At 32.0% G+C, this 23,268-nt stretch overlaps 2 protein-coding genes across 4 annotated transcripts in view; one reads left to right on the top strand and one right to left on the bottom strand.

The window, feature by feature from the left end:
• The first annotated feature begins 11,154 nt into the window (after positions 1-11,154).
• LOC126691193 (zinc finger protein 6-like) lies at positions 11,155-11,806 on the top strand. The gene is made up of 2 exons (XM_050386254.1): positions 11,155-11,687; positions 11,782-11,806. The coding sequence occupies exons 1-2, from the start codon at positions 11,155-11,157 to the stop codon at positions 11,804-11,806; spliced, it is 558 nt and encodes a 185-aa protein (XP_050242211.1).
• Positions 11,807-18,099: 6,293 nt separating this feature from the next.
• The window catches only part of LOC126692858 (kinesin-like protein KIN-7K, chloroplastic), a 37,647-nt gene continuing 32,478 nt past the window's right edge, over positions 18,100-23,268 (bottom strand). For all 3 annotated transcript variants that reach the window (XM_050388660.1, XM_050388662.1, XM_050388661.1), the window contains 7 exons: positions 21,556-21,786; positions 20,393-20,533; positions 20,183-20,308; positions 20,054-20,104; positions 19,732-19,779; positions 19,426-19,629; positions 18,100-18,816 (listed from right to left, as the gene is read on the bottom strand). In XM_050388660.1, coding sequence (XP_050244617.1) covers positions 18,253-18,816; positions 19,426-19,629; positions 19,732-19,779; positions 20,054-20,104; positions 20,183-20,308; positions 20,393-20,533; positions 21,556-21,786 — 1,365 coding nt within the window. In that variant the 3' untranslated portion in view covers positions 18,100-18,252. The remainder of the gene's footprint in view (positions 18,817-19,425; positions 19,630-19,731; positions 19,780-20,053; positions 20,105-20,182; positions 20,309-20,392; positions 20,534-21,555; positions 21,787-23,268) is intronic.

The following is a 23,268-nucleotide window of genomic DNA, read 5'->3' as shown; positions in this document are numbered from 1 at the left end:
TACACTCGAACAATATTTGTTCTCTTTTATCAAATTTTTGGGATTGAAAATAATTGAGGCAGCGTACACAAGGTGTTCTTGGTTCCATACCCCGATCTAAAAACTAAAGTAGAAGACCTATGCACAAAAATATTCATCCAATCTTTCAAATTAAAGACTTTAAATATACTAGTTAATTAATGTTTCACTGGGGCTAAACTTGATGAATTACCTTTGCAACAAAGGAGCTACCTTGTCCATATTATGAAACTCTAAACATGCATGAACTTTTTTAGTACCCTTTCATTAACTTTTCCTTTGTTTAGACTAAAATCCCATTTAAAGCATTATTTAATTCACTCATATGAGGTACTTAAAAGCAAAATCTGGGACCCCACTTTTCAAATCACTGTGTTATTACAATTTAGCTCACTTTCAAGTTCAAATCCTCTTCTCATATTAAAAATAAAAAAAGTGAGTCCAAATGCTCTTTAAATAGCACCCTACTAAGACTCCTCTAACCCATTCCCTCAGACTCTTTGAGCATTTTCCTTGGTTTTATCATCCTGTCTTATTCATCAATATTCCTTTCCTCTATTCTCGTTATTACTTTCATTCCCTCCATTCCCCCTCACCATGGGTAGCTACTCCAGCTCTGATGAAAGCAGTACTGCTGTCTCTGGCATTAACTATACCTGCACACACTGTTTCAGAAAATTTGAGTCTGGTCAGGCTTTGGGTGGCCACCAAAATGCTCACAGAGAAACTAATGCCAGAAGGCTCAAACGGTGTGTGCTTGAAAACCGAAACCACCCCATTGTACTACCTGCCCCAATGAACTTTCCTGCATGTGCTATTAAACCAGGGCTTTACCAACAAGCACCACTTTTGCCCACTGTTATGATAGGTGATTGGGTTCGCCACCAACTCCAGATAATGGATGGTAATGAATCTCATGTGAAGCCTATTGCCCCTGAGACCAATGACCCTTTTGTGGAATGGTTGCCATACGTGCTGCCTAGAGGACCTCAGGAGGAGGATCCTGAGGAGCATGTCACCAAGGACTATTTTAGGGAATGGGTGCCATTATTTTCTGTTGGGAAAGGTGAAGGTGGAGAAAGCTCAAGCGTTCATGGAACTGTGTCTGACGCTGGTGGTAGGGTTTCAGGAGGAGGCGAGCATGCTGATGAGGCTAATTCAGAGAAAAAGGAGGATTTGAACTTGGATCTGAAGCTAGGGTTTTAAGTTTTTGGGAAAGTCTCTTGTTGTTTGAGTCTTAATTTATCTAACAGAATTCCATATCTCGCAATTATCCATGTATGAATAAGTTGGATCTAGGGTTATCTAAATTTGGTCTAGACTATAGTTGTTTCCATGGGAAATGTTTGTTTGGTAATTTTATATCATTAGCTTAAAATGTGTGTGTGGTGGCTTAATTTTCAACAGAATTAAAAATATATATATGAAATGGGGATGAGTTTCAATAATAATAGTATTTACTATTTATACTTTCTTCCTATTCCTTTTTTTTTTTTTTTTTTTTCATTTTCTTAAAAGGTGGACTAGTTGAGCCTCTTGAATTCTTCTTTTGAAATTTTTTTTTTTTTATAATAAATGCCATAAAATTTGAACGGCCTATAACATTTGTTTCATGATGATTATCTTCTATCATTTTATCATTAAACCAAAACATTAATTAATTTTGGCATAAACGTGATTTGAATACATACCCCTTATTTGACAACAAGATACTTTATTAATTGAGTTAAATAAAACCTACTTTTCTGTGGTAAACTGATGACTTGATGTTCATGCCACTCAACCCGCCAAGACTAGTACAATATTAGAAGTAAGAAAATTATGATGCTAAATTTTATTTAATTCCTAAAACATTACACGTGCAATTTCAATATTTCTTACTAATCCAACAAATAGAAAGGATTATTATGAAACATTTTAATATGCAGAAAATTTACCAACTAATGTCATAGGACATTGTAGTAACCCAAAGCTATATATGCATAGACACACTCACTCATAACTTTTATGCTAGTTGTATAATCCTTTGAAGTATATTAATACTGTTATTAGTTGATTACCATGGTAATATTTATAATATGTTTCGCATAAATGATTAATGTAGAGCAGAAACAACAATTGGCATAAGAACCAATTAATAGTTGGGGGAAAATAATTAAAGTTGTATTTTGAATAATTTGATTAGCTGCAACGATAGAATTAATAGATTAGACATGAGGATGATAAACTCATTACAAATAATTAAAACCATAAGTTAACACAAGGGATTGTCCAATTGAACATGTCACTTAAAAATAAGGCTATTTAAACATGCCTTAAAACATTCAAGAAAAATTATTAAATGCATTTATTGACATTTAAAAATAAACATAAAAAATGTTTTATTGACTATATGTACTCATGTAATTGTGTTTAACTTCAAAATATAATTCAAGATGAATTTTAATTTGAGTTAACTCATAATAACAAATTTTTAAACTGATAATGAGAAAGTTATACTATTGTTGATGTTGAAAGTTGAATGGGCTTACCCTCATCAAACAAACCTTTTATGCAATTCAACAATATTTTTCAGTAACTGATAAAAAAGTTTCAATGATTGGGAGAGGAAGTTTGTATGTAATATCTTGACACAATATTTAATACATTTGTAGAGAATTGAACTCTTTACAATTTATAACAGTCAAATTCTCTTAAGAAATCTGAGAGAACTCATAGGAACAAATTTTGGGGGGAACAAAAACGCACATGATATCTACCGTACCAAACCATTTTGCTACGCTCATAAAAGTATCAATATACAATTTGAGGCATCGTTAATGATTAATGGTTAATGGTAGAGTCAATAATTTTGAGAGCAAATGCTTTTTATATTGAATTTAAAGATAACTGTTGTAAGGACACGTTTTGCAGCCCAAGTCCAAGAAGTATGAGATATGGGCCCAGTGAGTTCAGTACAATAAATTTGTAGAGAGTGTGTCAAAGAACTAGGCCCTAATGAATTTGACAACAGCTAGTATGAGTTTAGAGGATGATCAAGCAAGAACAAGGAACATAAAGCTGAATGAATTCCTTGTCTGAGGAGGTAAGTATTCCATATAGATCAATAACGGTTGAGTACAAGAAAAATTTTGATTGTTACAATATTCTTTCTTTTCTTTTTTTCGATCCCCTCCTCATGGAGGGTCTCTTCCTTTATATATCTCCCGTTGAACCATCTTGACCCTGTTGTGAAATTTTAAAATACTCGCAAGTGTACGAACTGTACCGAAGTATAGTTGGACAAGAACAAGGTCGAACCCACAGGAACTTGTATGAACGTAGGAAAATTAATTAAACCTTAACCAAATTAATCCTAATCTAGTTTAAATAAAAATTGGTTGGTTACAATAAAATAAACTAAGCAAATAATAAAATTAAGCAAATAGTTAAACTAAGCAAAATATATAAAGCAATGAAAAGATGTAAACAATCAAGGGAAAAGAATTAAGGTTTTGGAATCCGCCTTGTAAATCATATCAGCATATATTTATGATCATTAATTTTTCCCAACTCACTACATGATAATCTAGAAGTCAATCTTGCTATCATGGAAAATATCATCATTAAAACTTATGTTTAAAAATCTAAAGCATGTTCTTCTTCGCTTCCTAAGTATAAAACCAAATCATCAATTGTATCTGTAGCCAAACAAATCACAAAGATATATCCAATTCTAAAAATCAAATCATAAATTGTATCCATTGACAGACAAATCACAAGCGATATCCAATTTTATAATCAAGAATTGATAAACCAAGCATTCAATTAATTAAGACAAATCCTAAATCATGAGAAAAACATGATTGAACTCATATCTAGAATTCCATCTTAGTCAATTGATATGAAGTAAGAACAATTTAAATCATTAAAGAACAACTATATTGGGAAAAATCAAATCACATAAATATAACTGATAATCCTTAACAAGATTTCATCCTCAACCCTAATTATAAATTTAGCTACTCATAGTAATTGAAAGAAAACACAAAAATAAAATACTAAATATTAAACTAGACAAATAAAATAAAACTAACTGTCATGGAAGAAAACCAAAGAAGTAGCCGCACTCTCTATGTACAGCCCCCAGCCCTAGCATTAGCCTCCGCCTCCCTGAATTTTGCCCTAAAGAGCCCTTAAATAGGTCAAGGAATCCTATTACAAGTTGAATTCTCGTTTGGAGAAAATCCCAAATTTTTAGGCTTCACTTAACCGACTATTTTGGCCCATTTAACGTCATAATTTGGACTTTTGGTGAACAACAAAGTTGTAGCCCTTTAAGTTATCGTTCCAGCCCAACTTGAATCATCTCGATTGGACATCTGAGACGAAAGTTATGCCAAAAATACTAACTGATGTGCAGTCTGAAATCTTAATTCGAATTGGACTTGGATTTGGCGCAAATTTCCTTTGATTCCTTACTCCAATTGGACTTAAATTTAATTGAGTTGGTCTTTTCTTGAATTCATGCCTGGCTGGATGTAAGTTGGCTTGATTCAATTGGCCTAGCCCCACTTTACATGTAAAGCCCTTGTTACCTACAACACAAAGATATTATATAATCAGTCACAAAATAACATAAAAGTAAGGATAAATATGTAGATATGTGAGTACTTTATTGTATATATTTCATGCACATCAGACCCTACACTTGTTGATCACTTGAGCCTTTACTTGAGTGCACGTCCCATCAGACACTCTCTCTGGTTTTCTGTTAGTTGTGGTAGTCAAGGCAACACTGTTCAGTGATCTCCTCAACATAAATGCGGCCAGAAAAGTAGCTGCAGTACATTCAATGCAGTGGTAGCAGCTTTCCCTTAGATATTTCTGAATTCCCATCATCCTTATACGCTTATGATGCACGTCCTTATCATTGGAGCTTCCTGAAAGGTCACCTTGATTGCCAGAATACATATCTGAGCTGTATTTATCATGTCCGATGAGATATTCCTCTTCGGATCACCCTCTCATTTGTATTTTACTCATTAAGTCCTGGGTTTGAACCATTCATTACCATTCGTTTGTCCTCAAACTACTTATGTTCTTGACCAAGGCCCAAGGCCCAATATATGATTTGGACCTTTAACCCTACAACTGTAAAACACGTGTCATTATAATTGAGACAGAGAGTATAAATCACAACAAATTTAGATATACAAAATAATATTTGACAGTTAAATAACTAATACATCGACTATATATATATAGACAAAGTTTAGAAAAAATCTAATTAGATTATATAATTGAAATCAAATTTTGCGCCATATGTCCTAAATTATCTATTTTTAGAGAGTTTTATTTCTTAATTTTGGAGTTAAATATGGGACAACATCATAAATATTCATCTAAGTGAGTTATTGAGTACAAAAATCAAAGAGTCTAAAATTAATGAACTGTAAAAATAAAAAAAAATAAAAAAGTGCTTCACAATATCAAAAATTAAGAATAAATAATAATAATAATAATATGAACATTTTACATTTTGTACCTAATAATATTCTTATAAGAATTTTTAAAGAGTTAACAAAATATAAGAATGACTATAATAGTATTTAAATTATATATGTAGGAATTGTATATCTTTTAAGTATATCCATGCATATATATGAAGTTACATGCTAGTTAAATTTCTTTCTGAGAAAAAAAAGCTAGTTAAATTTAACATACATGGCAACTATATATATCTTTTACAAGAAATAATCATAAAGTGCGCTTCATTATGGTCAGGATAAAGAGAATACAAGTCACAACAAATTTTGATATACAAAATAATATTTGACAGTTAAATAACTAATGTAACAACCTAAACTTAATAAATGTGGCAACTATACATACTTTTTACACAAGATAATTGTTAAGCACATGTCATTATGGTTGGAACAAAGAGAGTACAAGTCACAATAAATTTAGGCATACGAAATGATATCCGACAATTAAAAGAATAATAAATTGACCGTTAAATTTAATGTAGGTGGAACCATACATACTGTGGGGGCCATTTAATTAGGAGATACTATTAAGGCTATACTAAGTGGGTCTATGGCCCAATTCAAGGACATTCGACCATCCGAGGATGTTCAGATGAAATTATAAGGGGAACGGAATAAGGAGAAGAGAAGGGATAATAAGAGATAAGTCCAATGAATATCTGAGGAGAAAAACCATCTCAGTAACAAGTATCTGAGATCAGTAAGAGTGTCATATCATCATGGACCTTCTTTAAAATTACATCACAACTAAGGGATGGACATTGGACAAGGGGTAAGAAAAGAAAAGGGGCAAACAAATATCTTTAAAAGCTGCTACCTCCGCATTAAATGCCTCTTAACCAACTCTCTGGCCGCATTAATGTGGAAGTGATGCCTGAACAGTAATCAAGCAACCTTACAGCTCCTAGTTGATGGTTCTGGGAGGTGCTGGATATGGGACAGGAAGGAGTTCTTCAAATATAACCTACACGTGTATGGTAGGGATGATACCAAGATTGTAATATATAACATGGGAAGATGTACTAAAAAGGGGGATCGGAAAAAATGAAGTAATTGAAGAACAAGACTGCGAACTCTTGTATAATTTTATTGTTCAACAAGACAATATAATAGAAACTCTTCAAGTTACTCCGAGGACAGACTTTCTCATCCTACTTGTGTCTAACAGTCTCAAATTACCAAATTTTATCGTTTTTCTTCTGGAGTAGATCTAGTTCTTTCATCTACGCTCTACAAATTTATTGTTTGGGCTACTTGGGCTAGAACCCAATCCTATATTGGGTCTAATCTTATTTCAGTCCTTACACATACTAACCACGATCTATAAATCATTATCTATTATAGACTGTAAAAGAAAATATTTATTAGGAGCGATTGGTGTCTTGGTCTGATGATAAAGAGTTATCATTAGGAGCGGATGTCATAGGTTAAAACTCTCTAAAAAAAATAAAAGAATATGTTAACAGACAAAAATTATAACTGATGACAAATTCAAAGATTCTTCAAAATATCTATTAATTATAGATTTAGTTAATTGTAAGTTGAGCAAAGAAAAAATTTTAGGTCAAATGCATAAACATGCATTGGGGCTTAGATCAGTTGCAAACTAACCCCTAAGCTTTCAATTTTTTCTTATAAGTCCCTAAGACTTCTATATTTGTAAAATTGATCTTTACGACTAACTTCTGTTTGTTCTCAGCGACGAAAAAGAATTATGCGGCCATCAATGACATTCATACCAGATGAAACACAAATGATAATAAAATAGAATAAATTTGCTTTACCGAATTTGATATTAAAAAAGAAAAAGCAACTTTCTTTTATCTTTTTTTTTGTTATACGTGTTTTATTTGTCGCCAATTATGGTTGTGGGATATCATTTGATGGTCATGTGATTCTTCTCTATCAATAAGATCAATCAGAAGCTAATCCTAAAGGTCAAATTCATGTATATGGAAGCCACAGGAAGTTATAAATAAATAAAAAAATTGAAAACCCAAGAGTTCAGTTTTTAACTGACCAAACCCCAAGGAGTGTTTATGCATTTTGGGTAAAATTTTAATGAAAAAAATACTTTCGATGGCATTAGACAAACTTTTCCAATAAATAACGAGATATTTTATCATCTTAACTTTACTATTTATCAATTATTATAATTGTTTGAGTTGAGTAACTAACAATATCAAATTGACCTAGTGATTACTGATTACTTGAGGATTTATTGTATTGTTAATGTTAAATGTCAAACATTGGACTCACACTTACCACACATATCTTATATGATATATCAACATTTAAAACTATTATCAACTAATAAAAAGTGTAATATTAATGATTGGGAAATGAAGTGTTTGTGTGTAATATTCTTAACACAACACTAAAAAACCGCAAGAAAATTGTAGTGCATGTATGTCAATTGATGAATTTTATGGTTAATAATAAATCAAAGACACATCTAGTGATGTGGCAGAACATGAAGAACAAAATATTGAACAAATTACAAATGGTGTCTACAAAAGTATCCCAACACAATTTGTGACTTTTTAAATGATTGATCATAGAGCCATTAATTTAGAAAGTACATCTTTTATAAAATTGAATTCAAAGCATAATGATTCAAAGATAATTATAAAGCATGTGGCAACATAATTGGGATAAACAGAGTATATATATCACAATAAATTTAAGATATAAAATGAGAAATAAAATTTAATATTCACTATAATATACGTGAAACTATACACACATTTCCAAGCATCCTACAAAATATATCTTGCCGCAATCTATGACAACATTATTATTTACCAATTTTGTCTATAAAACAAAACTCAAAAGAACACATATTAATAAACATATTTAAATATACCTTGACATATCTACTAAATAAAGAAATCATAACAATAAATCACTACACATGTAAGCACGAGCGTGTGCTTGAACGCACACACACACACTACATACGTACTTGGAGTAATATTTTTAATATTTAGTAACTTTTTAATCAGGGAAAAAAATTATAGGTACAATTACTTAGATTTCCTAATTATATTGGATCACATAGTTACATTAGCCAATAAGTTCTATAGTTGAATTTAATTGTGTTTGGGGGAAATGTGTTTGTGGTGCACCTTGACTCTTCGAGTGCAAATTTTGAACTTCGACTCTTCTGATTTATTACATTTATTGAACCTGAGTACTTGGGCTCACTTTTCGTTTATTTGGCCCTTCAAAAAATCTACCTCGACATCTCCTACTTGCCAAAGCGATGATTTTGCCCTACCAAATACCAACTTTTTTCAAAATTATGAGTTTACTCCACTAGCTGACAAAAATACCTATAACCGCGCGCTAAAAATACAATCTCAATTCTTTTTGAGATCATGCAAAAACCCCCCAAATAATAGACACGACTGATAGCAAAGAAGAAATAACGCAACATAAAGGACTAATAACAAAGCAGGCTGATATATAGCAGAGAAAGTGCTAAACAACCAAGCTACTACACTATTGCCATAATACGCTTGGCTGTTTGTGTTGCAATATTGTTGCTGAGCTAATGTGCTATCGTCCACATTAAAGATGACTTATGCTTTATGGACCAAATAGCAAAGTAGATGCTTGAAAAAATGATGGATAACTAAAGAGATATAATTAATGTTATATTTTTCGTTATTCTTAAATTTCATTAATTATGGAAATTTTTCAATGTGGTATGACTATGGACCAACAATACTTACAAAGCACACCAATAAGATATGTTGCATTTTAAGAAAAATTCATATCATTGGTTTTTTTTTTTTTTTTTATGAGAGAAATAATAGCAGACACAAAGAAGAAAGAATGAAATTCTAACACAAAATTCATATCATTGCTTAAAATAAAAATATCGTGATTTATAGATCGGTGAAACTTTCTAACATGGCATATAGTACTATATACCATAGTGGGTGAGTATGATAATATAACACACCCTGCACAAGAGAACATATTTAATATAAATATAATTAAGGGTACGTTTGGTACACTGAATGTAGATTATATTAGGAATAGTAATCTTTATTATTGGGAATAGAAGACATTGTAATGGAATAATTATTATTATTCATAAGTTTGGTTATTATATATGGAAAGCTTGTAAAAGATGATGTATAAGGAAACTTTATATTTTTGGAAATATATTAATTTAAAAACCTATTATATATACTAAGGAATAGCTATTACATCCATTTTAAAGAGGAATAGTTATTCTTCAATTTAAAGAATAGTCATTCCAATGTAATAACTAATCCATGTAATAAAGATGCAACCAAATGACCGAATTGCTATTAAATATGAATAACTATTCCGTTACAATAGCTATTCCAGCATACCAAGCGTACCCTAAGTTACCAAAGAATATTCTTATAGAAAGTTACACTCATGCAAGTAATAATTTCAGAGTAATTAAAGGATATAAAGAGCCATTAATATAAGTCTCATCATGGTCATTATAGCTATACTTACCAAATAAAAAAGTGAACAGTGAAATTTTTTTTTGTATACAGTAATATTTATTAGAACACATACGAAAATAGTAATATTGGTATTTTAAATCAGGTATATAATACATTACATAACCAGAGTACATTTCATTATTCAAATTAAATATTATAAATCTATGCATGTACAAAGTACCTTGTTGTTTAAAATTTTAAATGACATGACACTATGTACACTATTAGATCCATAAAATAAAATTTTGAATCATGATATGTATTCTCTCAAAGTTTTATTAAAACCAATAGGATCAGGTTACACAAAAGAAGATTAATTATTACATTTGAATTCTTTGTCAGTATACTCAAAAATTATTTGTTCTCTATTATCAAATTTGGGAATTAAAACAATTGACGCACAAGGTGTTACTTGGTTCATACTCCGATCCAAAAATCGGTAAGTAAAATACCAAAGCATAAAAATGTTCATCCAATTTGTCACGTTAAAGTCTTTAAATATAGTAGTTATTTAATGTTTCACGTTTCAATGGGTATAAAGTTGCTGAATTTATTTATTTATTTGATGGAAAAAAGTGGCTGAATTGGTAAGACAACAAAGGAGCTAGCTATTCCATGTTTATGAAACCCTAACTATGAACTCTTTTACTACCCTTTAATTAAAATTTTCCTTTGTTTAAATTTAAGTCCCATTTAAAGAGTTTTAATTCACTCAAATGAGGTACTTAAAAACAAGGATTTTACTAATATGCGCCCTAAGGACACACAATAATTAACCATTTTTGGAAAAAAATTTCTCGAGAATTGAAAAAGTATTGACAATTTTTTCAATTCTCGAGAAAATATTTTCAAAAATAGATAACATGACCTTAGAGCACACATTAACCGAACCCTAAAAACAATATCTGTGACCCACTTTTTTCAAATATCAGTGTATAGCTCACTTTCCAGTCCATAAATAGCTCTCTTGTGAGACTCCTCTAACGCATTCCCTTTAGACTTTTTGTGCATTTTCCTTGTTTTTATCAACTTGTCTTAGTCATCAATATCCCTTACCTCTATTCTTGTTCCTTTTCCCCCTCCCCATGTATCCATCTCCTTTGAGATTCAACACCATGGATAGCCATACCAGCTCTAATGACCGTACAACTGCCTCTGGCCATTGCCGGCTTCCCTATACCTGCCAATACTGTTTCAAATCATTTGAGTCTGGTCAGGCTTTCGGTGGCCACCAAACTGCTCACAGAGAAGAAATAAGGTTCAACTATGGTATAGTTGAAAGTCAAAACCTCCCCATTTCACCTGTCCCAGAGGAACTTACTATTGAACCAGGACTTTACCAACAAGGACCAGTTGTGTCCACTGATGTGATAGGAGATGGGGTTCTCCAGAGTGCCACCAAAGACCCTTTTGTGGAATGGATGCCATATGAGAATCCTACCGGGTCTAAGGAGATTGTCACCAAGGACCTTTTAAGGGAATGGGTGCTGCCAATATATGCTATTGGGAGAGGTGAAGGTGGAGAAGGCTCAAATGTTCATGGAATTGTGTTGGACCCTGCTGCTAGGGTTTCAGAGGGAGATGAGCAAGCTGATGAGACTAATTCAGAGAAAAAGGAGGATTTGGACTTGGACTTGAAGCTAGGGATGTAAGTTTTTGGAAAGGTCTCTTGTTGTTTGAGCCTTAATTCTAAGAGATTTCATATCTTTTAGATATACATATATGAATAAGGTTGAATGCAGGTTCTATATGTTTGGTCTAGACTAGAGTCGTTTTTCCTGGGAATTAATGTTTGTCTAGTAGTTTTATATCATTACTTTAAGAATATATGTGTTGTTGCTTAATTTTCAAAGAAAAATAAAATATATGTAATGGTGATTAGTTGAACCTCTTGAAATCCTTTTGTTTTAAGTTTTTATTTTTTTAAATAAGTATCATAGAATTTGCACCTGTAATGTCTGTTGCATAACAATTGTATTTTATTATTAGGTCAATACATCAATTGGTTTTAGTATAGAAGGGATTCAAACCTAGATCTCATATTTGATTACAATAGACTTTATAAATTGAGTCAATTGTAACCTACTTTTATTGTATTAAATTGATGATTTGATATTCATGTAACTCAACTTGCCAAGACTAGTATCACATTTGAAGCAAAAAAATTATGATGCCAAATTTTATTTAATTCCTAAAACAATAAATATACAGCTTCAATATTTCTTTCAAATCCAACAAAGAAAAAGGATTTCAAATGAAACAACTTAAATTTGCAGCAAATTTACCAACTGATGTCATAGGACATTGTAGTAACCCAAAGCCTTATATGCACAACACACTCACTCATAACTTTTTATGCTTGCTGTATAATCATTTGTAGCATTCTAAAACTATTATTAGTTGATTCCCATGGTAACATTACATTTAGTATATGTTTGGCAGGAATAACAATTGGTATAGCCAACATTTGCTCGTAAAAAATTATATGTATTTTGAATAATTTGATTAGTTGCAGGAGTGAAATTAGAAATAGAGGATGACAAATCCATTAAAACCATAAGTAAACACAAGGATTTGCCAATTAAACATGTCACTTATTAAAGGCCACTTGTTCCTTCAATTTTTTTTTAAAGCCACTTAAAACATGCCTTTAAAAATATCCAAAAAAATTATATAAAGCATTTTACGACATTTAAAAACAAACATAAACTAAATGTTTTATTGAGTATGTGCTCATGTGGTTTGTATTTTATTTTATAATATAATTCTACATAAATTTTAAGTCGGATTAATTCATAATAATATATTTGATCTAATGATAGTTTAGAAATTTATAGTATTTGTCAATGTCTAATGTTGAATAGAGCGTAAACCCATCACACAAACCTTTAATACAGTTCAAATATATATATATATATATATATATATATATATATGTGTGTGTAAAGTTGTGATCCGAGCTTTCAATATAAATATAAATATATATATATATATATATATATATCTACTATTAAATATATAAAAAGCTTCAATGGTAGGGAGAGAGGAATTTTGTATGCAATATCTTGACACAATATTTAATAAATTTGAAGATAATCATAGAGCACATGTCAATTGATGTACTCCTTGCTGTTTAAATCGGTCAAAATCACCTTAAGAGATATGAGAAAACTCATAGGAAAAAACTTTGGAAAAGAAAAAAGTGCATGATATCTACATAAACATTTTGAAACACTGAAAAAAAAAATCCATATACAATTTGAGGCTTCTTTAATGATTAATGACAGAATCAATGATTTAGAAAGCATATAATTTTTATAATATTATTTTTAGTGTATAATGAATTTGAAAATATTTGTAAAGCACATGTCATTATGGTTGGGACAAAGAAAGTGCAAGTCACGACAAATACATATACAAAATGATATCTTACAGTTAAAAATCTAAAATATCAACCGTTAAATTTCATGTGCGTGGCAACTATTGATACTTTTATACGACATAAACATAAATCACATGTCATTATGGTTGAGACAAAGAGTACAAGTCACGACATATTTAGTTATACCATATACAAAATGATATTGGATAGTTAAAACGATCATAACTAGACCATTAAATTTAATGTACATGGCAACTATACATATCTTTTACACCATTTCCACGACCTATGACATCATTATTAGTAAAATAAAATAAAAATTAAAAAAAAAAAAAAAAAAAAAAAAAAAAAAAAAAAACCCTGAAGGAGCATGTGTTAATGGACAAAGAATTTATAACCGACAACAAAGGAAAAATATCTATAAAGAATTTGAGGCTTCTTTAATGATTAGTGATAGAGTTAATGATTTAGAGAGCACATGATTTAAAAAGATAAAACATCGTCTGTTAAATTTAATGTACATGGCAACTATACATTCCATTTACACAACAAAATTGTAAAATCCGATCAGACCAAACAAGTGCATGTAGGTAGCTTGACTGCCTTACCCATCATTGAAACACAAGCTAGAGACACACTACAAATGAATATACCACAAGATCAAATTGCGAACTCATGCCTCTCCCGCATCAAGTTGACCGACCGGGCCACTAGTTACAAAGCTCCAATAAAATATAGAGAAGGCCCAAGCTTGTGTTTCAATGACGGGTAAGGCGGTCAAGCTACCTGCACCTTTGCTCTATTTATTTTTTTTCTACAAATTCCAATCTTGTTTGCTAATGATCCATCTAGATTCATACAAGGATCCGGAGGTATAAAGTCTAATTTAGTCGGTTCATAACAATCTCTGTAAAGCAAGGGGCAAAGCTTCTACAGCAACTTCCCCCTCATGTAGCCGCCGGCCTTCCCCAGCCCCCCACCACCCCCCTTTCGTCACTTCTAGCTAATAAGCATCTTTTGGCAAAGGAAAGGAGGCGATTAGTCGCTATCTGGTGAAGCTGCGAGCCTCTTTGGATTGGATATATATCTTTGAGTTTGTATCCTATTTTCGATAGGAACAGTTGACAATTGAATCGAATTTCTTTAGTTTGGAGCCAAAGCTTGGCTTTTAAAATAAGGCTGGATCACACCGGGGTGGGTGGGGGGAGGCTTGATTCAAAGACCCTACAACTCTCTCTCCCAAGTAGAAAGAAGGGATTGAAGTACAGCGCGTTTGGATCTTTTCCTTCAACCCCGCAAAATTGTATTGTCATTCTGGTTGGGACAAAGATCTAGAGTACAAGTGAAAACAAATTTAGTTATTTGAAATGATATTTGACAGTTAAAAAAATAATAAATCGGCTATCAAATCTATATATATATATATATATATATAACTGAAATTTTTGAAACTCCCACAATTTTTCACATCATCATTTTAATTTAAAAAATTTTAATTTTTAAAACTAAATAGTAAGAGAGTCCTAACAGGAGTCTCTTATATATATATATATATATATATAAGACAAAATCTTTGAAAATCCTAAAGTAATCTCCTCTTTCCGTCTCCATTAAGAGAGAAAACCCTAATCTTCAATTTCTTTAGTACGATTGCTATTGCTTTTTCTCTTTTTTGTGAATTAGTTTTTTTTGCTTTTGTTTTGTATGGAGTAGTACTTTACAATGTATAGTATAACTACAAGTATTGTAGTAAGTTTGCTAACTTTTTGTGTGGTTCAAAGATGCTATATTCTATATTATTTTAGATTATATAACCTTAAGCTTCACCTTATGGAGACGTATGTACAAGTTTTCAATTCCTTTTGTGTGGATATTTTCTCACAGCTGTGAAGTAAGGTATATTCACTATATGTTATCTCATGTTTTCTCTTATGGTGTCATGCTTCTTTGTTTATTAATTAAAGATTATGTTGGGAGCCTATATTATTTGCACCTTCAAAGTGTTCGACAATGTTTGAACCAAATTTTTCATCAATTAGGAAGAATTGGATAAAAAAAACTTAGAAAAGCTTTCCATCCTTACTAAAATTGTCTCGCAATAATGACTTTTTTTTTTTTATAATTTGTAGGTTCTGAATGTTTTGATTTTTAATTTTATTGTCTTTTGAAAGTTTGACCATCTAAATTTTTGAGTTCAATTTTTTGCAATATTTGAAACAGTTTAGCAAATTTCAACTGTTATAACTATGGATTATTCTCTTGAAGATAACCTATCTTTCTCTTTTATTTCTCTATTTGGTAATCATATATATTTTGTTTTGTTTCAATAATTTCTAGACAGTGCCAGTAAATTTTCTTATTTTTTTTCCCCTTTCGAACGTTTTAACATTAGAACTTTTTTGTTATTTTTTTTTCAATATCTAAATTTGGCTTATTAATCAAATTGTAACTCAAAAAGATAGGAGCAATTCACGCAATAGTATAGTTTCATAATCAATTTAAAATTTTATAAAATTATTTTAGTCTATTATAAATAGGTAAGTTCCCGTGCGTTGCACGGATTTCCGACTAGTTTAATATATGTGGCAACTATGCATCACCCTTACATAATCTTACAAAATATCCAACCACGATTAATGACATCATTAACCAAAAGAACACATGATAATAGACAAAGAGATTACAACTGACTCGAAATATTTTTTCATTGAAGACTTAGTTAAATTGCAGGTTGAGCAAAGGGAAAAATCTTTTTTTTTTTTTTTTTTTTGATCGAGCAAAGGGAAAAATCTTAACGATAAATATACATTCTATAACATTTGACAAATTTCTTTGATCAACGTAGACATCTGCTATCATCTTGACTTTACTATTTATCAATTATAACATTTGTTTAAGTTGATTACTAACCATATCAAATTGATCTACTGATAACTTGGGGATTTAATGTATTGTTAGTGTTTTTTTTTTTTTAATCATAATGTATTGTTAGTGTTGAATGTTAAACATTGGACATACACCTACCACACATACCTCATTATAAAGCACATATCATCATATAAATAGGACAATAACCTACATGTCAAACTAAATTTAGAGATAAAAAATGAGAAATAATAGTTAAAAAATAACAAACTTTAACATTCAATATTATATATGCTACAATCTTGTTTCTCATAAATACATTATTTCCATGTTCATAGTCATTGTAACACTAGCTCATGATTTAGCAAAACGAGCAAACTCTATTTTTCACAATCAAGTTTGGATGAAAGAAGTACCACCAGATATTATCTCTGTTTTACAGGCTGATTTTCATGGCCTAGCTGAATAAAATGCAAAGTCTTGTTTCTCAAATAAATAAATAAATATATATATATATGCGCTACAATTCTATATTTGTTTTTTAGCATCCTACAAAATCCAATTGCAACTTGTGACATCTTTACCATTTATGAGTTAGAAGACAAGATACATTAGTAGATATGTTAATTAAGTAATCAAATTGTCAATTGAACACAAGACAAACCCTAACTCCTAATGCACTTCCATAATTTGACAATTTTTTTCCAATCAACAGGTCAAATGTGTCATTATCCTGACTTTAATTAAAGAATATATTAATTTGTATATAATTTAAAAATGACAAAATTTAGCTACAAAATTGGTTATAACTTAAGGCTACAACCTTACTTAATATCATTAAAATTACTGCATACTTTGAAAATCCAACCGTTAAATTGCATATTCTTTATGCTCTTAATACACATGTCAAATTTTGTAACAATCGAATATTATTTATTACATGATCTATGACCTTATATTTTATGAAATATTTTAAATTACAAAAAGTTGCAATTTAAACAATTTATTGATGACATGACTATTGATCTTTAATTTTTTCGAAATTCTGCAAACATGAAAGATATAAAAAGAATATGTAATCTAACGATGGATTTATCAAAATTCACCCCCAATAAAAAAATATTAAATAAAATTGTAGCCTTAAAGTTACAACCAATTTTGTAACTAAATTTTGTCCATTTAAAAAAATATATATATATATACATATATATATATATATATATCAATTCAACATGCCTAGTGAGTTGGTGGCGGGTTCTGTTCTTTCTCACCCGAAGTTAACCGGGTCAAGTCTCTTGGTTGGGAACAAACCAAACCCAAACTGAATCATGGACACCCCCAATGTTTAGTAACTTTTTTCCTATTGAGAAATATTTAATAACTTTTAAATTAGCATTATTTATCAAACAATATCTAATAATTATGAAAAATATAAGTGGAAAATTGGAAATGCTTGTCAATATTTTTTTTATGGCATGATAATTGGCACCTACTGACCTACATAATATTTTGTTTCTTGTATGGGTATAGGGTTCAATTTTCCTTTCTCTCATTGTTATAACCATCAAATTACAAAACAAAATAAAAAGAAGGTATGGCTACGAGTTCTTTCAATGCAAACTGCCTCTTGTTCCAATTGGGGGATCTGACTACTAAAGATGGATTGGTAAGCTGGGAATAAAGAGGTTGTTTTGGTGTTAATAAAAGTCACTTTTTAAGCTATAGGTTTATAAACCAAACTCGCTCTATAGCATTGGAGCATAGTGTAATTTTATCCTAGGAAAAAAAAAAACCACATTAGATACAATATAAATGGGGGAAATGGGGAAACCAACGAGGAAAAAGCTCTCATTTGTTATATACACAATCAGAAATTTCCTACCCATGCACAAGCACAACACAATCTCTCTCTCTCTCTCTCTCAACACCAATCCCATTGAAAGCCCAAATTTACTATGGGATCATTTTAAATCCCAAAACTGTTACCATCAACTCGCTGAGTCTCTCTTGTGGACAAAGAAACATCAGTTTCAGCACCATTGGATTTTTTCAACTTTGCCACGAGAACCCACATGTTGGCAAGTTCGTTCTCCAGATAAGCTTCTCTTTGCTTTGATTCCTCAACCTTTCTTTGAAGATCAGCCTCTCTTTGATCTTTTTCTAAAAGAACTGTTTCATATGAAAGCTCTCTCTCCCGGCTTATGGCTAGTTCTCTCTTTATATCTGAAACTGACCCACCTTGATCATTGCGCTTAATGTGACTATCTCTACGGCCATTTCTAACTGGAGTACTGCTTCTACGCTGCGTGGGCGAGTTCTTAGATGTGGCTAGCTCTGCAACTAGTCTCTCATTATGGTTCATTAGCTTGGCGACCTCTTCTGATAATGCCTTGAGCTCAACAGCAGCTGCTGAGGCTAACCCTTTGGCATATGTACTCTCCTCCGCTAGTTTCTGGTTCCGGAGTTCGAGCTGTTCTTTTGATTCTGTTAGTTCTGACACTTTCTGCTTCAGTTCTTCAATCTCAGCTGCCTAATTAATGAATAAAAGCAAGGATTCAGTTGAAATTTTGATCTACTTGACAAATGAAACTACTAACAGCCATCAAATGATGATGAACTATTACCATATAATTTTTCATCAGTGAGAAGAAAATGGTATAAAAAAAAAACAAAAAAACAAAAGAAGAGTCATTGCTAAATAGAAATTTCTAGCTCCAGAAACAAGCTAGTTTTGAGTAAATAAGCTTTTCAGCTTGCACCTTTTATGAGTTTCTCTGGATAAACTGTATCTAGTAAAAAAAAAATTAATATTAACAGAAGGAAGATAAATATATAATCATTGGAGTTGCATGTTGCAACTTCAAGGTAAAGCCACATTACATGAAAATATGACCAGGCACAATTTTTCATCCTTTCTTTCTTTTTCTTTTTTTTGGGTGGAGGTGCATTGGAACCCAGTTTGCTGCACATTGTTATTAAAAGGAGTTGTGGTAGGTTCAGTTACATATCACAGTAAAATAATTTTGTGGAAAGTGGAGTTAGAATAATATTTTAGTAGCTGGATATGGTAGAAAGTGGCCAGGTTTCTACATGGCTTTAAGAACTAAGGTAACACTACACAAGGGGAGGACAAAGAAACCTGTGCTTGTCGAAGCAACCCTTCAATTGGATCACTCAATATCGCATTCCCTTTGTCTGAGCCAAGTTCTCCATGGGAGCTCTTTGTTTCACTAAATCGCTGTGAATAACTTACTACAGGACTAAAAGTTCTCAACTCTAGTGCATTGGAGAGCTGCTGCTTTAAGGAGGCAACTGTTTCCTGCAATTCTTCGCATTCGCATATCTGAAAGAAGGTAACATGAAATCAGAACAGGACTTGAGCAATAACATGACTAATGAAACAAATAAAATTTCATGTATAATTTGGATCAAGTGGTTTTCGTACCTTTTGGTTGAGCTGCTCTTGAATTATACGATTATCTGCAGCTTTAACCTGAAAATAAAAATAACGATACAATGCTCTCATGATTTCAGAAAATGACATCATTGCATAAATCTCATCATTTCAGTTCATGACTTAATTTATTGGCAAGCACTCCAATTAGTTTTGCTAATAACCCTGAAACTAAAATATGGAAAAAAAAAATGTCATAAAAATCAGAAATCAAGTGACCTATTTGCAAATGGGTACCAAACATGCTCCTAGGATATACTTTAACAAATGACAAAAATATTTTCTTGGATAAAGAACTACAAAATTTCATCACCTCAAGTTCAAAGGACTTCTCGTTCAATTGCATCATCAATTCAGTAACAGGCTGCAGCATAAAACAACATACAGCATAAGCTTGGACTTCTGACACAAGGAAAGCAGCCACAAGTAGAGGTATACTTACTTGTGATAATTCCAAATTATCCATTGTATTGTGTACAACATTAATGGAATCAGCAATTTGCTTTTCCAGCAAAGTTAATTGTTCATTCTTCGCATTGATTTCATCTTTCAACTTTCTCATCTCCGGCTACATTGAAAAGGAACTATAAGATTCAAGTTCTTAGGCACAATAACAGAAGTTGAAGAGAGATGCAAGGTAAAAAGATATTACATAAATCTGATCCTTCTGGGGGTTTCTTGCAGCCTCCTCAGACAACCGCTTCAAAGCACTTGAATGAAGTGCCACCTCTCCAGACAAAATTTTTTGCTGCTCCCTTAAAAGCTCAATCTGATCAATTGATTTTGTGCTAGTCTGACAAAATATAAAGAAAAATAAAAATTTTAAATTAAAAATATATATTAAGTACATGCAAGTTTATACCTGTGCAAAGTATCCTTGAAAAAATTGGCAACATCTTATAAAGCCCCTAAATTTAGAACGTACATGCTTCAAATCATAAACTGTGAGGAAAACACAAGCGCAAACACAGCCCAAAGCTATCCAAAAAGAGGCTAAAATGGTGTTTACAGGATCTTTATAGGAAAGAATAATCACAAACTCAGAGCAGCATGGAACTTAAGGCTTGACTAGGGACAACAAAAAAAGTTGGAATGGAGATGGAGCATGAAACTTGATTGAGAGACTAACGACAAATCACAAACAATAATTACTGATCGTATATACAAGCAGGATTGAAGGATAAAAAAAAAAAATCCATAATTTCCAATTTTGTACTACCTATTAATTTCAAAACGCAAGCATAGTCTCTTAATTGACTACAATATTTGACCACTGGCTGTGATGAATGCTTGGGCTAGAGGCCTAGAGCTGGCAACAACACTAGCATGCTCTTAAAGGAATATATAAAGAAATTAGAAGTTTCATAAAGGCAATAGATTGGCAATGCAGTTATGCAGAATGCTAGAGGCCTATAGCTGGAAACAACAAAGTATTTGATGAGGAACAGAAAAAAATGGAAAGAGAAGGCAGTTTTGCTAATTATCCAACAGTGAGTATGAAAAGAGAATTTTAGTAGCATTAAGTGTTCTGTTCATTTGACCATCAGAAATGTTTCAGCAACAAAGCCCTCTCTTTCGCCTGGTTTGCAAGTGACCTTTTTTTTTTTGGAGGGGGGGGGGTGTGGGGGTGGGTGAAAGCATCAACCCATATTTAATAATTTATAATAATGAAAGTGCCATGTTCATATTTTTCAAGCCAATATATTGTGGTTAACTATTTTAAAGATAAGACAAAATTGTGCACAGCATGGAGAAAGTCAAGAAGTGGCATATGTACAAAATATTTTACATGATGATAATCAATCAATTGCATACCAGAGGTGTCTCTTGTCCCAAGAAATTATCCTCATGAATTTCTCTGTCATCTCTGGCCTCAGATAACGGATCCACTGATGGAGAGCTTTCTGTAAGTAGAGAATGGGAAAGTCTGGATTCTGTATGAAAATGATTACTTTCTGCTTGAGGTGTTGAAGGTGTGCTCATAGACTTTATTCCACTTAATTTTTCACTTGAGCTTGTCAAAGCCCCCAAGCCACTATCTCGTTTCTGAAAAAAATAAATATGGTAAATTGCAGAAGCTCCAAATTTTGAAAATAAGAAATAAAGCAAGAAAAGGAGAGGGGGATGAGAAAGAAAAATCTTATACTATTTGAATATGACCAGACTAGAAGTTTCATCTGTATTTGATAGTATTAAATTACTGATTGTCCAAAACGCTTAAGTTATTAGAAGATGGTGGATTTGATCATTTAATTACATAATTTTAACACTCTCCCTCACATGTGGACTCAAACTCCCTTTTAATAGGTGAGGCCCAACAAGTGGGATTTTAAATGGGAGGTAGAGTGGAGGAGACAAATATTGAACTTAGGATTTCTTGCTTTGATACCAGGAAAGTACTGATGCAGCTACAGGGGTGCCGCACCAGCGTTTGACGTGGCCCAACGCAGGGTGCGGTGGGCGACGCCGCTGCCCATGCGTCGGTGCCACATCGGTGCTTTTTTTTTTTTCGTTTCTGGATTCGCGCGGACTTGGCGCTGATTCGGGCCGATTCAGGTCGAATCGGTTCATATTGGCTGGCTGAAACTGACAGATTCAAGCCATACCGGCCGATTCAAGCGCCAATTCAGTCCGATACCAGCCAATTCAGGTCGATACTGGTGTTGATTCAGGCCAAAATTCAAGTAAGAATTATTTTTTTTAAAAAAACCCTAAAACCATCACTGCGTCCTGGCTCTCTGCTCTTTGCCTCCCTCCCTATATTCTAATTTCAATGTTTTAGTTTCAAACTTGTGAATTGTATTTAATTTATGAACATCATGTTTTAGTTATCATCTACTATTGCTCTTAAATTTGGTACATGTTTATATAATGTGAAAAAAGTATGCTTAGCAATATATAGAAAATATAAATAAAAATATTTTTAATAATTTTTAATCGCCACACCCCGCCACACCTGCACCCGTACCCTACTTTTTCAAAAATAGCAAAGTCCCGCACCAATACCCGCACCCACACCCGCACCCAAATCCGGAAACGCACCTATGCTTCATAGTTTGATACTATGCTAAAAGCTTTTGGGAGAATCGTTAATTCAATAGATAGCATGCACCTTAAAGCTTTTGCATTAACATAGATGATTATTAAGCTTCCAGATAATAAGAACATCAAATGAAATAGAAAATAGATCATCAAAAACTGGCATAGAGTAAGTTTTATAGCATTTATTGATACAATGTCTTCAACTTATCATAGGAAAATATTTTGAAGCTCCGCTGTTTTGCTGGAATTAATGTAAACAATATTTCAAATGATACTTTCAAAGCGATACATAAATTTTCCTGAAATTTTTATGGTTCTTGCTGTCAAGGAGTTCAACAGAGGATTCAATGAGCTGCATTAATGGACGTGGAAAAACAACTTTCAACAACAAAACTTATTTAGAGAGAGAGAGAGGGGAGTAAATTCCACTTTATTCAGAATGATAAATCCAAGGGGACTTGAATACATAAGAGAAAAGGTAGAAAA

This window comes from Quercus robur, chromosome 7, assembly GCF_932294415.1.
Source record: "Quercus robur chromosome 7, dhQueRobu3.1, whole genome shotgun sequence".
NCBI classification, from domain to species: domain Eukaryota; kingdom Viridiplantae; phylum Streptophyta; class Magnoliopsida; order Fagales; family Fagaceae; genus Quercus; species Quercus robur.
This window is presented reverse-complemented; position numbering and strand designations above follow the sequence as displayed.

What these genes read in the sequence shown, in the direction of transcription:
- LOC126691193 (XM_050386254.1), top strand. Translation starts at nt 11,155, where the DNA reads ATGGATAGCCATACCAGCTCTAATGACCGTACAACTGCCTCTGGCCAT. An exon ending in TTGGACTTGAAGCTAGGGAT is followed by an intron (nt 11,688 to 11,781) that starts GTAAGTTTTTGG and finishes GGTTGAATGCAG; the next exon opens with GTTCTATATGTTTGGTCTAG.